At 36.6% G+C, this 16788-nt stretch overlaps 3 protein-coding genes and 1 long non-coding RNA gene across 5 annotated transcripts; all 4 read left to right on the forward strand.

Annotated features, from left to right (window-relative positions):
• Positions 1–3569: 3569 nt before the first annotated feature.
• LOC141594998 (uncharacterized) lies at positions 3570–6776 on the forward strand. Of its 2 annotated transcripts, XM_074414982.1 has the most exons (3): positions 3570–3764; positions 4097–5503; positions 6682–6776. In XM_074414982.1, the coding sequence occupies exon 2, from the start codon at positions 4110–4112 to the stop codon at positions 5268–5270; it is 1161 nt and encodes a 386-aa protein (XP_074271083.1). In that variant the 5' UTR covers positions 3570–3764; positions 4097–4109; the 3' UTR covers positions 5271–5503; positions 6682–6776. The 2 variants fall into 2 exon arrangements, with proteins under 2 accessions (XP_074271083.1, XP_074271079.1); XM_074414978.1 differs by having other exon boundaries at positions 3599–5503.
• Positions 6765–8117, forward strand: LOC141595008 (uncharacterized). Its single transcript, XR_012522254.1, has 2 exons — positions 6765–6853; positions 6954–8117. It is a non-coding gene; the product is annotated as an uncharacterized LOC141595008 (long non-coding RNA).
• A 512-nt stretch (positions 8118–8629) lies between these two features.
• Positions 8630–13897, forward strand: LOC141595012 (zinc finger protein VAR3, chloroplastic). The gene is made up of 6 exons (XM_074414988.1): positions 8630–9166; positions 10085–10202; positions 10439–10713; positions 11288–11386; positions 11480–12287; positions 13158–13897. The coding sequence occupies exons 1-6, from the start codon at positions 8787–8789 to the stop codon at positions 13494–13496; spliced, it is 2019 nt and encodes a 672-aa protein (XP_074271089.1). The 5' UTR covers positions 8630–8786; the 3' UTR covers positions 13497–13897.
• A 1514-nt stretch (positions 13898–15411) lies between these two features.
• On the forward strand, positions 15412–16734 carry LOC141631178 (pentatricopeptide repeat-containing protein At1g31790). The gene has a single exon (XM_074443900.1). The coding sequence runs from the start codon at positions 15412–15414 to the stop codon at positions 16732–16734; it is 1323 nt and encodes a 440-aa protein (XP_074300001.1).
• Positions 16735–16788: the final 54 nt, after the last annotated feature.

The raw sequence follows: 16788 nt of genomic DNA on the forward strand, positions 1-16788 counted from the left end.
ATTGTTGGTCGTCGACATATTGAAGCCGTAATCTTTAACGATTGGTTGACTTTTATATACGTTTTTTTTTTGGTGCGTTGACTTTTATATACATCGTGAGCGTGGAGTCCTACTCATATGTACTTCGTATTGAGGTAATAAACTAATTAATTATAAAGCCATATTGTCATCAACTCTCACCCTCTTTTATTTCACATTGCTTAATTGGGTAAATTATACCATGCACCTAGGAGTATGGTGCATGGTACTCCCTTTTCTTAATTTTTTTCTTATAATAAATAAATCATAAATTTAATATATTAGAAAATAATAAAAAATATATTATTATTCATAATTTTTATTCCTCTACAAATAGAGATCATATTTGATATGTTTTGTTATTTATTTTATTTTTTTTCTCACATATTCACATAACGTAATTGACATATTCATATTATATCACATAATTTTTTTCTTTTAATTATTTTGTATTATGCGGTTTTGGAATGAAATTAAACGTTCATGATTATTGTTCAATATATTTGAACCAATAAAGTCATATTCACTAAACTATAAATGTCATATTTACTCAAGTGTAAGTGAATATAATAGAACTATGGGATGAATATCACACCACATAATACATATTCATCAAACTATACCGTCATATTCACAAAACTGAAAGTGAATATGATAATGTCCTATTGTGAATATCGCACTTTAACGCACATATTCATTAAACAATATTGTCATATTTATTAAACTTAAAATGAATATAATAGTGTCATATCTGAATGTAACGCTACGTAATACTTAAATTGAATATGACCGTGGTAGCTTTTTCTTAAAAGTGGAAGTTAATTTTTTGTTTTAAAATTTTATGAGGAAAAAAAAAGCAAAAAAATAAAAAAATAAAAAAAAGGGGGAAGTTGAGGATGAGTGGGGAGTGGGGGGTTGGAGAGAGTATGTAGTATCCTACACATGGGTGTAGGATATAAGAATTGGCTTAATTGGACATTGGTGAAAAAATGGGAGCAACTAATTCAAAAATCAGCCGGTTTTTTTAAAAACGGTCATATCTATCTGGAATGTAAAACAAGTCAAAACTATTCCATCCATATAGACAGATAAAACAAGAATTTGTCATTTTCAGACATACTAGTTTCGTCTTATTTATCTATTTAATCCGTTTTATTTTAAAAATAATAATTAAATTATGACGACTTTCAACCTTCAATGACGATTACAAAGATGCTAACTAACAATTCATTTCAACTACCAAAGGACATTAAAAAAGACAATTAAAAACAAAAATGTGGCTCTCAAAATAGTTGTACAACTAATTAAGTTATTAAAATGATTTGACTTTGTAAGAAGCATTTCTATATATAATTTCGTTATGTTCTTCCACTATTTACAACTTAATTACATCTCAATTTAGTCAACTTTTGCAATCGACATAGAAAAAATGGGAATTAAAGCTTTATTTTTCGTATTACTACTCCTCTTAGCTTTTGTTCTTTGCAAATCTGATCAAGTTCCGACTTCTTTTGGTAAGTTTTTGTCTATCGCTTCTAAATAGCTAGTCTTGTATGCGGCGGTTGTATTTGTACGATAAGACATACAAACATAATGTTTTTGTTGTTTAAGCAATAGAAATATGATATTCAAAAACAAATGTTATTCTAAAACCAAGCCTAGTTAAAGTTGAAGGCCTCGAAATTTTATAATTCATGATGCGTTATGGATTTAATTTTTCGGTTTTTTAGGAAGTGGAAATTCCATGGAGAAAGATCGCTTCCTTGAAGATATATATACCGAGGTTTGTGTTATAAATTCGTAGGAGTGTTATTAATTTTTGTTGAGAAATATAAATAATCGATTATACACTATTAATCTATTATATGTAGTTTTTTTTAATCTTATTTAAAATAGCTTTACACAAATGTTATTCTAAAATCAAGTACGAAGTATTATTTTATACTTAAATACTAATTTTATACCCGTGCGAAATTGCACGGGATTAGATGTTTAATAACTTGTTGAAATGTTAAAATATTGAAAATTAAAACCACATAATTATAAAATTTGAGATATATTAAGTTGTTAAAATTTTAATAAACGAAAATGAAAATACAAAGATATCGAGAGAAATGTACAATTGGTGATTAATCATCTGTATATAAATGAAATAAGCATCAATTTAATCTGTAGAAATTAAAGTTTAATCAATTTTGATTTGTAGAAATTAAAATTTAATCGATGTATTTGTAAAAGTTAATGTTAGAAACTATACTAATTGCTTAAAGCACAACAACTTCATAAAATTGAAACAATTTTAGTTGGGTGGAGGCCTACCTAATTTTTTTTCTTAATTTCTCTCAGCCAATCACAATCCTCTAAATAACTTAGCTTTTATACATAGAAGATTTTCACTAAATAACTTTCACAACCCCGTGTCTTTGTAAAAGGTGCATCATTGTCTTTTGAACATGATTTTACAATGTTGTATCGTAACATTTTACAAAAGACTTAATTGTTCGCTAATGTTTTTTATTTACTTATTTGTGATTTAAATAGGATGAATTGTTGGAGTTACTAGAAGCAGAGGATATAGAAATTACTGATGAAAGAAAATGGACAATCCCACGAAGGATGATGGCTGACTATAGTACTGGACCTAATGGTCGTCATACTCCTTAATGAATTTGTGATCATTATTTGCAAAACTAGAATGTTTCATATTTCTTGTAAAAAAAAAAAATGAATTGTTGATTTGATGTACAATGATAATCGACAGGAATGTAATGTTTCACTACCACATTTCAGTTTTATTTTTTAAGTCCGGCATACCTGTCTTGAGATTAAACCGTGATAAATGTACCTTTTTCCTTTTTCAAATTGATGAGATAAGTTTTTTTTGCTAATCCCGACTCCCGACTCCCGGGGAATAAAGTTTTTGGTCCATCCATTTTATTTGACCCATTTTAAATTTAAGACGGGTATAAAGACGCATACCCGTCTTAAACAATAATTTATGTCGTTACCCTTTGTGAAGTGCCACTTAATACAAATTATAGAATAAATTGGTCTCACACTCATTGTAAGCATATGCATTTCCAAGGAGATTCGGTGGGTGCATCTTATGGGTGATCATGAGACAAGACAACTTACGAGTAGGCTGAGCTCAGCTCGGTCAAAGCTTGGCTCAATAACTTAATGAGTCAAGCCGAACTTACGTTGATTCAACTTAAAAAAACTCGTAAGCGGCTCAAACATAAGTGACTAGATAATATCCTATTCAATCTAATTTTCCAAAAACATTTTATAATAATTACGGAGTATATCTTTATATTATTATATCAATTGTTCTCATTGATTTACCTAATATCTTTGTATATAAAATTTGAATTCTATTTTCGAAAATATTAAAAGAAAAAGAAAGAAAAATTAATAATTTAGGTTCAAAAATTTAACATCGGCTCAAATACAAGTTAAAGCTCACAAGCTTAATAATAAGCACATTATTTTAAATTCGAGTGAGTTTGACCTTGAATTTTGCTCTATGAACGAACACAAGCCCGCGGAGCAAGGTCAAGCTCGTGCTCGACTCGGCTCCTAATTTTCAATTCCCTCTTTTTGTTTTCACTCCCTCCAGAAATCGCTTAATAAACCCCAGCAAAACCCTAGAAAATTAAATCCAATAATCGAAGATTCAAACCTTGTAAATGCTAAAATCAGCATAACTTCGATTCTTACTGTCGCGATTTCCGTCTCAATTCTTGGTACATTTCCTTTATCAATTTCAAATTATTCAAAATCGTTACTTTCCCCCAATTTTTAGTGATTTTTGTGATTTTTTGTGATTTTTGATCGATAAATGAACGAAATGAGCAATTAATTGCAATGTAAATTAATAATCACGAAAAATGATGTCGAAATTGTGTACTAGATTGTTGAATATATGCATACATTCTTATTGTAAATTAAAAAGATTGGATAAAGCAGAATCAATCATTATTGATGGTATTAGATTAGGTGTGCTTCCAGATGTAACGACTTATAATACTCTTGTTGATGCTTATTGTCGATTTGTCGACATTGATGCCGCTTACAGAGTTGTTGTTAGAATGCAAGTAGCTGGAATGATGCCGAATATTGTAACATATAATACATTGCTGGCCGGTGCTAGCAGGCGATGCCAATTATCGCGTTCGCTTGATTTATTTGATGAAATGCTTGGTTTGGGGATTGCTCCAGATGTGTGGAGTTATAACACATTGATGCATTGCTTCTTTAGATTAGGAAAAGCCGATGAAGCGTATAGGGTTTTTCGGGATATTATTCTTAATGACCTTCATCCTGATGAGACTAGTTTTAATACGTTGATTAATGGGTTGTGTAAGAATGGGTATACGGATAATGCTCTTATGTTGTATAGGAATTTGAAGCGTTATGGGTGGAAACTTGAGTTGGTGACATATAATATTCTTATAGACGGGCTTTGTAAAGCGGGTAGGTTTAAGTCAGCTAGGTGGATACTCCATGAGCTTGCTCAATCTGGATATGAGCCTGATGCGTTTACTTATACTTCGATGTTGAAATTTTGCTTTCGTTTTGGTGAGATTGATGAAGGGTTTGAGGTGTTTAAGAAAATGAAGAGTGAGGGTTACATGTTTGATGCCTTTGCATATTGTACCGTTGCAGGAGCCTTTGCGAAAAGAGGGAGGCTTATAGAGGCGAATGAATGCATGGAAGCCATGTTGAATAGTGGTGTTGCACTTGACACAGTGTGCTATAACACTTTGATGAATCTGTACTGTAAACAGGGAAAGTTGGAGGCCGCATTTGAGTTGTTGGAGTCGATGGGGAAGGAAGGTATAGATTGTGACGCGTATACTCATACCATTCTGATTGACGGATTGTGCAAGGCAGGGGATTTTGAAGGAGCATATAGACATTTAGTATATGCAGGCTCGATTGGGTTTTCAAGTTTGCCTGCCTTTAATAGCCTTCTGGACAGGATTTACAAAATTGGCCAGTCTCATACCGCAGTTAATCTGTTCGAGTCAATGAGGATAAAAGACGAGTTTACTTACTCCTCCATGGTGCACAATCTTTGCAAGGAAAGGAAGTTTAGGATTGCTTCGAGAATATTGATGTCTTGTGTAAAGAATGGGATGAACATACTCAAGTCTGCTGAACGAGCAGTTATTAGAGGCCTTCGTGCTACGGGGTCAAGAAAAAGTGCAAGGAGGTTGCAGTCAAATATTAAATATCTACGTCGTTGAGTCTTGCATATGATTTCTTCTGGGAAACAATACTAATCGAATATTTTGTTTACCGATTAGCGTATTGTTTTTTCATGAACTTGATGGACCCCTTCTTAGCATGGCATACAAGATATTATTATCCATCTGAAGGAGGCGCTCTTTGTTTCAGTTATACATCTGGCCGCTACATGCAAAGTTAAATAATTTTCTGTGCATGGTTGCTTCATTTGCCACAAATAACAGTTTCACAGGTAGTTGCTTCTTATCTATATCAGTATTGATTGTGCTTTAATGTATGTGTCAAGTTATATTTTTTTTTTTCTCGTTTTCCCTCTGTTTTTTGGTTCTACTCTTGTTTGATAACTTCTTGTACTGATGCCATTGAAACAACAGCTTTTTAACTGCCGTTTAATAAGTAATAACAGTTTTACTATCAAGCATTGTCCAAAAGGAAAGCAAAAACATTGAAATTGAGATTTGTTCTGTAGCTGAGAATTTTTGTTTTTATTCTAAGGTCTGGTTGATTCACTGGTTGAGGATGACCTATAAGCACTATTTAAAAACGTTAGCCGAGATGCAGTCATAAGTAAACTTGCTAGCAGTCACATGTGCATATGGATGACTGTCCCTTGCTTCTTGGTGTTGAAAGTCTAGTTCTACTTCTGTCTCTAGAATCCAGCCAATGTGTTATGTATGTGATGATAGCTTTTCTTTATTTCTGTATGTTCTGTGCAAAAGATATGTAGAGTGATCGCTTTTTTATTTGTTCTGCAAAATATATGTAGAATGGTAGGTTGATAGTAAGAAATATAACTGCTTTCTGTTGTTTGCAAGTATTACCTCGCCCACCTTAATTTGTTTTATTTAGCCTAAGCTTCAAAACCACTTCAGTTATGTGCTTGTGCTCGATATAGCAACAGTTTGCAGGGCCATACGCCCATACCTGTGAATGAGTTGACTAATATTTTGGTGTTCTGATTGGTGGAATAAAGATTATTCCTTACAAAATGGCAAATAATGTAACTGTTTGGAGGGAACTGAGGTACACTGTTCAAATGAAGATTACCTAGATGCAGGGATTGGAAAGTACCCTTACTTTCCGGGATACAATGGAAACTATCCTCACTTTCCAGGATACAACGGGAGAACTTCCTGGATGTCCCTTGATTTTTAAAAAATTGTCATTTCTCAAAACTCACAAGTTGCTACCTTCACAAATGGAACCGAAGTTGTTATCAACTATGAACGTTTATGTCTCTCTTCTGTGAGACTGAGTCACCAGTTTTCTAAGCTGTGAGGTGTTAGCTCTCTGTGTTGCCGTGTCTCAGCTGTGTATCGTTGGGGGTTGTAGGATTTGACTTTTTTTGTTAAATCTTTTGTCTACCTCATATGTGCCTTATGTTCTGCTTATTGTTCACTTTATCTGTAGGCTCGAGAGATCGCCTACAAGCGTCGAGCCAGCACTGAAGCATTGAAAAATCTAATTGTTAGTTAGGCGCTATGTCTGGTGCTGAATAAGCTTCGAGCGATACAGGCACTTCAGCAGCTTCTGTCGCCTATGCCAAAAGCTGACAATATGTGTCTCACTCCTTGTCAAGGAGGTTATATTCCAACTCACACTTTTTCTAATTTTTCGTTTCACCCATCAAGTTTTAGCTATATTATTGGGAACATTACTAATCACGGATCTATTGCTCTCAGGATGCAAGTTGCCGGAATGGCGGAATGAGGCTTAACATAGTTACGTACAATTCGCTGTTTGCGAGCGTCAGCAAGCAATTTGGAAAAGTTCAGGTGTATGGAGATACAGGAACTTTGGTGTCTTGAGCAAACTCCGCTTTGGTCCCTTCTGATTTCAATTAATCACATTTTTGATGACCTAATATTGATATGTTTCCCATTTTGGTGAACTAAAGTGAAACACAACTAAAATTTCAACAAATAACAATTTTTTTTAAAATTCTTTTTCAAAATTATGTTGAAATTCACCTATTTATTTATTTATTTATTTATTTATTTATTTATTTATTTTTGCACTTCATTGATTCGAAGCGTCATTGATTTCAATAAAGTTTTGACTATTTTATGTGTCTGGCCACTGGATTATTTTTTTCAACTATGCCTCTGGCCACTGGATTATTTTTTCAACCTCACGTCATATAATTTGCTCAAATCCGAGCCCCCTTTCCCAGCCATGGCAAACATGGTAAGTGCATGGAAGGAGGTTTTTTTGAAACTTTCACAGAAGACCCAAACTTTACCGGAAGTTTGGCTCAGGCTTTCGGCTTTCCCAGCTATCTCTACTCAGTTGATGATGGATGGGATTATGTTACCTTTGCAACTAACTCCACAAGCTAATTGAAATTGAATATGCTGCTCCAACTCGGCTCGTGATTATCATCAATGAATGCCAGGGCACTGAAGGATATTTTTCTAAGAGTGTCTAATCCAGTACGAGGATAGTAGTCCCATTTTGGTATCTGACGGCCCCCCCTGGACTGGATGACACCAAGTCTGCTATGTATAAGCTGTAGTAGTTTTAAATATCGGCTGTACCACTGGCACGTGATCGAATTATCAAGGTTCCGAAGGTTTTGGGCTGTGACGTGAACGCATTTTCCTGCATCTTGAAGTGTTATTGGCCGCATATAAAATTATAAACGTGTCCATAACAAAGATTTAATACTCGGAATAGTTGTACTACTACTATATGTACCTTCCGGTTTGGTCTTGGGCTCTTAGTTAGCATTCTGTCTTTGGGCGTCAGTTGCCCATGTATGAGTGTATCCGTGTATGGCCGGCCTCATTACTCTGATCAACTAACATATTTCATATTCTTTTCAAATGTAAGGTTAATAGTAGTTACTCCATCTGGCTGAGTCAATTCTTTACGTATTTTATGTATTGGTGTCTCAATACGTTTTCTTCTTAAGCATATCTTTATATCGGAAAAAATAAAATAAATGTGATTCCTGATATCTGTTTTATACACCCGACTTTGTGCAAAAACCAAATGTCAGGACGACCTTACTATACACGGAGTTTTCGGTATGTTCTACACCGGAAATTGTGTGGTCGTTGAGAATGTTTGGGAGACTGAAGTTGGTTCTACAGCAATATTGTCAGGTCACTGTACAAGGTAGACCGTTTTGCTGTTCATGTATGGCACGAGAGTACGAGTTGATAGACTCAGTGGCGGAGCTAGGATTTGAATTTAGGGGGGCGAAAATTTTTAGGGGGGGGGGGGGGGGCAAACGACTAATTTCATAAGATACACTCGAAAAATTTTCGAAAAATTTAATCAAAAACTTCGAAATTTCTATCGGGGGGGGGACTCTCTCTTTTCCCCTACTCCACCACTGCCGTCTTTGGAACCCAAACCGTTTGAACTAAACTAATTTTAGTTGTTCTACCGAGCTGAACCAAACCGAACCGAACCGAAATTCCACACGAACAGAACGCCTAATCCATGTCCAATTGATTAAACTTTGGCAACCACAAAACTTCATCACCTTCCACCTTACTGGCGAAATAATGAGTGGCGCCACCGCGCGCGTATTCACTCTCCTCTCAACCACCACCACCACCGCGCCGACACTCCTCCGCCGCCATATATCATCTCCCTTCCTCCTCTTCCGCCGCCGCAACACGGCCGTTTCTTCCGTCGTCTTCCTCTCCAACCTCCACACTCACTCTCACTCCCCGCGCGTCGACTCATTCACCGCCGCAACTCCTCTCCCTTGGCCGGAATGGTCTCACTTTGTTTCTCGTGTCTCCGCCGCCTCCGCCGTGGTCGACCGCCAGAACGAGGTTAACTCGGACGAGTTCGCTGCGTCGACTCAGTTGACTGATGCTTTCATCAACGATGTTACTGCGTTTTTGGCCTTCGCTCGTCAACATCCTTCTCTTTTTTGGTTTGTTATTCGTTTCAATTCTTTTGATTTCTTCTGCATTTAGTTCGTTTTGTTAATTTGCTTAATTTTGCTGAAATTTGTGAATTCTACAGGATATTGCTTATATTGAATCAAACATTGCGAATTTGAGTAAAATTAAACAGAATTAAGTTCGCCGAGTAATTTTGCTGATTTTTTTTTGCTGTATTTAGATGATTCTAACAGGATATTACTGTTATTTGCTTATCGAAATTTGCATAAAATTAAGCAGATTTAAGTTCGTCGAGTAATTTTTCATTGCTTCGCCAAACTTTGCTGAAACTAGATGATTCTTACAGGGTTATTGCTGAAATTAGATGAATTTCACAGGATACTTCTGTAATATTTTATATCCAATCAAAATTTGCAAATTTGGTTAAAGTTCACCGAAGTAAATTTGCCTAATTTTGCTGAAATTAGCGCATTTGACTATGCCTTCTAGGATTTACTATAGTATTTGCTGGATTTCACTGTATATTGCTGTAATTTGCTCTTAATACGTCAAGCCACGCAGTTTGCAGTGAAATTAATCAAATTTTAGTCTGCAGTATCATACTTTGGTTATATATTTCAGTTATTTTCTAATTCGGTGTTTTGATGTTTTGCAATTTCTACTGCTTGCACAATTTCTGAGCATTTCTTTCTCACTTATTATGTTGCAGAAATTTGATGTACTTTGTTGAACTTAAACCATAGCATCTTTAAATTTGGTTAGATTCACTTAAATGTAGCGAGATTAGTAACCTGTGCTGACTGTTACCGAGCAACTTTGTGCTCTAAAGTTCAGTGAAGCTAAGCGAAAATGAGTTCCTGTGAACATTCTCTTGTTATAAGTAATTGTTTGATAATGGCTTCTTTGATATTCATTTAATTTTTTTTTTCCTGTTACTTTGGCTCAAGGTGTCTTCCTAGAGAGGATATAGAGGTGATTATACAGAATATTTCGCCAAAGTTGTTTATGGATACTGCAACGACCACTTCAAGGATGAGGTCTTTCCTTGCAGGAGGTGCCAATCATGTACGTTTCTTATTGGTACTTTGTATTATTAGTTGAGTTTACCTTTAAATTCGTTCCCTGAAGTAAGTTTCGATCAAACGTAGAGATATCTCAAAGGATGAACTCATCGGAAATTGCTATGTATCAGATGATGAGCTTAATAGCCCTGAATAACTTTACTTTTTAGTAAAATATATTTAGAGCACTTGGAAATTGGAATTCAGCATTCTAATCCTGGCTAAATACATGGTTTATAGCTTCCAGAATCTGATGGACCTAGTACAGTTGATCTCATGAAGTATCTGCTAAGCTATGTACACATGGCTTTCGTGTCTTCTGAAGAGATGCGTATATCAGATAAAGTAGAAGCATCAGCGAAGAAACTGTTCAGCGAGTTGGTCAGGTTGAGTGGAACATCTTCAAAGTCCATTGCGTCATCAGTACAGACTCGGTTTCCTGAAGGTTATGGGCTGGGACCAAATTCTTCTGTAAACCATATTGAAATGAAAAGAGGAGACTGGATATGCACAAGGTGAGTCATCTCGAACGCATAAAGCACTTCCTAGTTTGTATTCAGTTGGGTTTTTGTTCGGAATTTAATTATGTAACATCTACTATATTTCACCAACAATAATTACAACCACCCTCCCTCTTACCCAGGGTCTTGGGAACAATGTTAATTATCACTAATCAACTTATTCAAAATGTCCAGTACATGACTCCATACTGTTCTACGACGGCAAGATTTAAAGAAGCAGAATAAAAGAAAAAAATTATAGGACATACCTGAATGTAAGATTAAAACTACCAAGTAGTCTGGAATCTGGATTGGTTGGTTTGCTTTGTTTTCCCGAGAAGAAAATGGTTGGTGTTGTGAAAAGAAAAAAAGATGGATTAGTTGGGGATGAAATTCAGAAACGATGGAGTTTCAAATGTTATATGAATAGGAATTTCAGAATAAATGGGTCAGCAAAGAGCCTGTTAGCTCAGTCACATTGAGTTTTGATATAGATAATTGTGTTTCAGAAGCGCACACTTTCCATAATATTGTTAGACAAGTATTTTGATACTCTCTTTCTTGACAAATAAATCATACAATTGAGCAGGTGTAATTTTATGAACTTTGCCAAGAATAAACAATGCCTTCAGTGTGAGGAGCTACGGCCAAAGAAATTGCTAACTGGTGGTGAATGGGAATGTCCTCAGTAAGAACATCTTTTTTTTTTCCCTTGTATTTCATTGTTCCCTTAATTTGTGACTTGCCGTTCATACTTTTTGCTCTTCTCTTCTCTCTGCAGATGTGACTTCTTTAACTTTGGTAGAAATGTTGTGTGTCTGAGGTGTGACTGCAAGAAACCCAGGGTGAATCCACCGCAGACTCCTGCCAATTATTCTTCTGTTGAAAGTAATACAGAGAAACCATTACCTGAGAGTAAAGACAAGCAGCAACCATGGCTCTCTAAGATAACTCAACTGGAAAAAGCGTCTGATCTCAGCACTTCTATATCAGAGGAAGATTTTTCTAAGTTTATGCAGGCTGGGAATAATAATAAGGTTTCTTCAAGTTCAAGTAACTCAGCAATCAATGAGAATTCCGATGGTATTAATATCAACCAATCCGGTGCCGACAGTAACATTAATGTCAATATCAAGCAAAACCTAGGTGAGCTTTTAGCTCCAAAATCTTCAGTTTCTCCTTCAATCAGTAATGATGGTGACTCTGCTGAAAGTAGGAAAGATGCAAGTCCATTTTATCAGGACTTGCCAGAAATCTTGCCAATGCAAGCAGGTGAACCCCGTTTTGTCGTGAGCAAAAAGAAAGATCGTTCTTTGACCTCTCCAACGTACAAGAGGCAAGTAGCCATGGAGCAAGCTGGCAGTAGTAAACATGTCCCATTTGTGCCCTTTCCACCTAATTACTTTGCTCAGAATAAGGCAGATTCAACTGCTGCAAGTTCTAAGCCAGAAGCGTCAGGGGATACTAGATCTGCAATGCAGAATAATACCGACACTACAGCAGTTTCAAATCAACAGATTGGTCAAAGGAATTCTGACCTTGGAAAAACAGGAGAACAAAATGAACGCAAACCCACTACTTCTTATGAGGTACTCCCTCCACCCGATATTATTTTTACTTCTGCTATATAAACTACTTATTTACTTTTAAATATTAGTATTATTTTTACTTCTGATAGTTTTCAAACATTTGACTTAACTCCTTATATCATTGCATTTTGAAGTGTGTGATCATTCACTGACGGTTCTAAAGGATGATTCATGTCAGCCCACCCCCAATAATTGGCCCCATTGCTGTTAAGTCCTACTCAAAACAATTGTCGCCTTTCTATATCTAGTAAAATGAAAAAAGTGAACTTATGACATCCTAACATAATGGCAAGGGTACGGTGGTATATCGACATGGAAATTCCCAAGTCAATTGGTTATAATGATATTTTGTCACTAAATTTTTAAATTTCACCTGTTTACAAATGACGATAATGTTGATATGATGGAAGAAGTATCACAATATATGGTTCAGTCATCTCAGTTTACCACTTTGCCGGTTCTTATAATGTACGGAGTATACACCCTGGTCCCTGACCCTGGCCCAATGATGTAGTACTTTTTATTTTTCTTTGATTCTACTTCTTTTTATTTATGAGAAACTATACACCACATTTACAATTCTAATTATACCTTTGGCTTGGGAGTACATGAAATATGCTACACCCGTGTACAAGTAAAGATCCTTTCCATTTCTTTCTCTCCATTACTTGTCCATTACCTCTAATAGGTATAATATTGTATATTATTTGCTTACACATCATCATCCATTACTTTTATATGTGACCGCTAGATCGTTTCATGTGATAATCTAAACTGTTGAAAAGAAATGGAGAGGAGAAGTAATGGAGAGGATCCTAATTGCCCGTGTACCTAGGAATTTTTCATGGAACTGAATTCTATATGTTTCAGGCGGGGGAGAAGTCAAGGGTAGAGGATGTGTCTTGGCGTGGGAGGAGCTTAGAGGGATCAGCAGTGACAGAACCGGATCCTCTAGACATGTCAGAGGAAGCAAAGGCACTGAGGTGGTTCCGCCGTGTTGCTCAGATAAAGGACATATCAGAGCTCAGCCAAATTCCCGATGAAGACTTCCCTTCTATAATTCCATTAAGGAAGGGAGTTAACAGGTTTGTGGTCAGTAAGAGGAAAACACCACTTGAAAGACGGTTGACTTCGTCACAATACACAAGAAACCTTCCGGTTGCTAATTCTGAGCCTGATAAAGATACGAAGGCTACCGAGTCTAGCTAAGAATCTGTTGCGGTTGGGATAAAGTCTTTGTGGACTCCAATTCGATTTTGTTGTACAGACCCTTGTTTAGAGAGAATTAGAGTCTCTTCATGCCACATGTTCAGGACCTGGGAAATCATCGAGGATTGATTAGCTTTGATAATATTGATGCGCGAGGCTGTTCTTGCTTGTATCTTTATTACTAGGTTTAATTGAGGTGAGATTGGCAATTTGTATTTTGCAAACTCCCAATAGTCATTTAAAGACTACAAAAGGTTAATTGTGAGTTTACTCGGTAATTGTAAAACAGTAGTTCTTGTATTTGACTGTATCTCAAATCATTTTTGCAAAATACTTTTGTAATGTCACCGAACTTTGGTGGAACTAACAGAACTTGTGAAACTTGAAACCTAACAAACAAACGAGGTTGTGTCGCCTTCTTATTTGTGTTACCGAAATATAGTCATTTAGATTTACTCACTGAAATTGACATGATTACATAAATAGGTCATATAATGCCGTCCTGTTCTTGTTCGTGTCGCTCTCTTGTTCGTATTGCTCACAAGTCGCACATAGATTATATCGCCTTCTTGTTCGTGTTACTCATGACCTTAAGTTTTTATGTATCTATTTAACTTCTTGTTAACCCATCTACAATGTATAATGTAACACATTTAATTCGACATTTCAAATACTACCATACAATCAAACAAAATCCCAGACTTAAAGTGCAGATTATGTCGGGTTAGTGTTCCGTAGAGTATTACCCTAATAATTAATAAAAAAGTTTTATTCTTATATCGAAAGATTTTAACACGAATCCAACCCAAACAACCTTAAGATCAACTCATAGTAATCGACTTCATGTCAGATTCGTGTTTTGTATTTTTTTTTTATCATATTCAATACTCAAGCTTACTTTTTGATGGGACATATTCTGCACCCGCTGACCGAGTCAACATATTGAGCAAGGTCAAAGCCAAAAGACAGCAAGTCAACGTATTAGACAGCCTAACCGACGCAAAGATGTCGGCTGTCACTGGTCTCGGTCCGGTAACTAGCCGGCGAGAGACATATCCGCGTACTCACATCCGGTCCCCTCGGCATGGAGTCAACCAGGCCACCTGGCCGCCATGGGGTCCCTCGGCCGAGGGTAGAACAGATCTTTTCCACCTTTACTAGCCACTTGGCCACTTGGCCACTACGTGACAAAAAGTGAAAGTCTATAAATACTCCACTTCTCTCATTGAGAAAAGGATCCGAAAACTATCTCACAATCCACTAATCTGGTATAAAACTCCCTTATCTCTCTACAATATACTTTGCCAAGTAACACACAACTTAACTTGTGCGTCGGAGTGAGTACGCTCGGCCCCAAGCCGAGCCCTCAGTTTGTTCATCTTAAACAGGAAAGAGTGAAAGGAAGAGTCAAGCAACGACATCATTCAACAAGCTCACGTGGTCACAACTCTGCTCCGAAATTACACCCGGAACACTTTTAACAGATTTTTCCACTTAGACAAGTCTTGGGCAACTTTACAAGCACAATTACCACCATGAGGTTGGGAGTTAGATCAGCCGGTAAGAACTCTTTTACTCAAACCTTATGATGATCAGCTAGTCTTGCTTGTGATGGGCTAATCCCGTCACAAGCTTGTGACCTCTCACAAAAAGGGAGAGGGGACAAGCTCCCCTCCATGTGCTTCCCACTCACCTCTTAATGGGCATTTTGTAAGAGGAAACGGTATCCGTCACAAATGAGAATTTGTGTGTGATTAGGGGTGTTCGATTCTCACTTGCAATATAGTGCGCCCATCTAAAAAACAAGCACAGTTGCAACTTACAAGTTACAACTGTCAACTACCTTTCCCGCTTCTCTTCTCCTGACAATCATCAACCATAAAAAAACGGTCCATATAGTTTAGCATGAAAAATCATGGATATCAAAATCTTCAACTCTTCATTATTCACAACATCTCCATGTTTTCCAACCTTCATTACCCATCACAGATTCCATGCTTCTTCAATTAAACTCAATGCAATTTCAGCTCCTCCTCAACGATTAAAATCGACGTTGCTTCGACAACCCGATTACAAACCCGCAATTATCCCACCACCCGAAGAAGAACCCGAAACAATTCCCGAAGATTTAACTGATAAAAGCTCAACCTTGGATGTTTTACGCTTATTTGATGGGCTTAAACTTGTGGTTACACCAGATGTTTATGCTTCTCTTATTGCTGAGTGTACTCGGAATTGCGACGCTTTTCAGGCGTCGCAACTTTACGATCACATGAAAGGGAATCGTAGGATGGTTAAGTACTTAAAAGGGTCTTCTGGGTTGTTGTTGTTTAATAGAATATTAATGATGTTTGTGATTTGTGGGTGTTTGGATATTGCAGAGAAGGTGTTCGATGAAATGCCGCACAGAGATTCTATTTCTGTGGGAATTTTGGTTTCGGCGCTGGTTAATGATGAGTTATATGAACAAACTTTGAGCTTATTTGTGAAGATGTATGAATGTTTTATGTATAAGGAGAGTTATAAAGCTTTGCACGTTGTTGTGGTTTGTGTTCTTAAGGCTTGTGCGTGTTTAGAGAATGTCGATTTGGGCAAAATGGTTCATGGTTGGTTGATTAAGATGGGTTATGGCAGTGAGTTGTTTGTTGGAATTGCGTTTACTGAGTTTTATGGGAAATGTAGATGTTTGCCGGAAGCTAATCGCGTCTTTTTTCATCAAATTCAGTTCGATGGTTGTTCTGATACCAATCTCTGGACATGCGCTATAGTAAATAATTGTCGTCAAGAGAATTTTGATGAGGTTATTAGGATTTTTCTCGAAATGGGTCAAGCTGGGGTAGCGATGAATAAAGACGCTTTTTTTAGTGTTCTTAAAGCTAGTGGGAGAGTAAGTGATGGATCTTTAGGCAGGCAAGTTCATGCAAATGCTATAAAATTCGGACTTGACACCCACGTCTTCGTGATGTATGGTTTGGTTGATATGTATGGAAGATGTGGATTGTTGGCAGATGCAAGGAAGGTTTTTGATATGAGTGACCGGAACAAAAGAAGCAGCAAATGTTGGAATGCAATGGTTTTTGGTTTAATAAAGCATGGATTTTGGATTGAAGCGTTAAAAATGTTGTACCAAATGAAAGCTGCTGGACTTCAGCCCAAGCAATCATTAGTTATTGAAGTGAGGATGGCTTGTGGAAGTGAATCGCTTGGGACGGTATTGAGCCAGGGTAGAGCGGATTAGTCTGAATATAAACTATCATTAGGGTTAGTCTAGATATAGACTCTCTGTAAATTG

This window comes from Silene latifolia, chromosome 1, assembly GCF_048544455.1.
Source record: "Silene latifolia isolate original U9 population chromosome 1, ASM4854445v1, whole genome shotgun sequence".
NCBI classification, from domain to species: Eukaryota; Viridiplantae; Streptophyta; class Magnoliopsida; order Caryophyllales; family Caryophyllaceae; genus Silene; species Silene latifolia.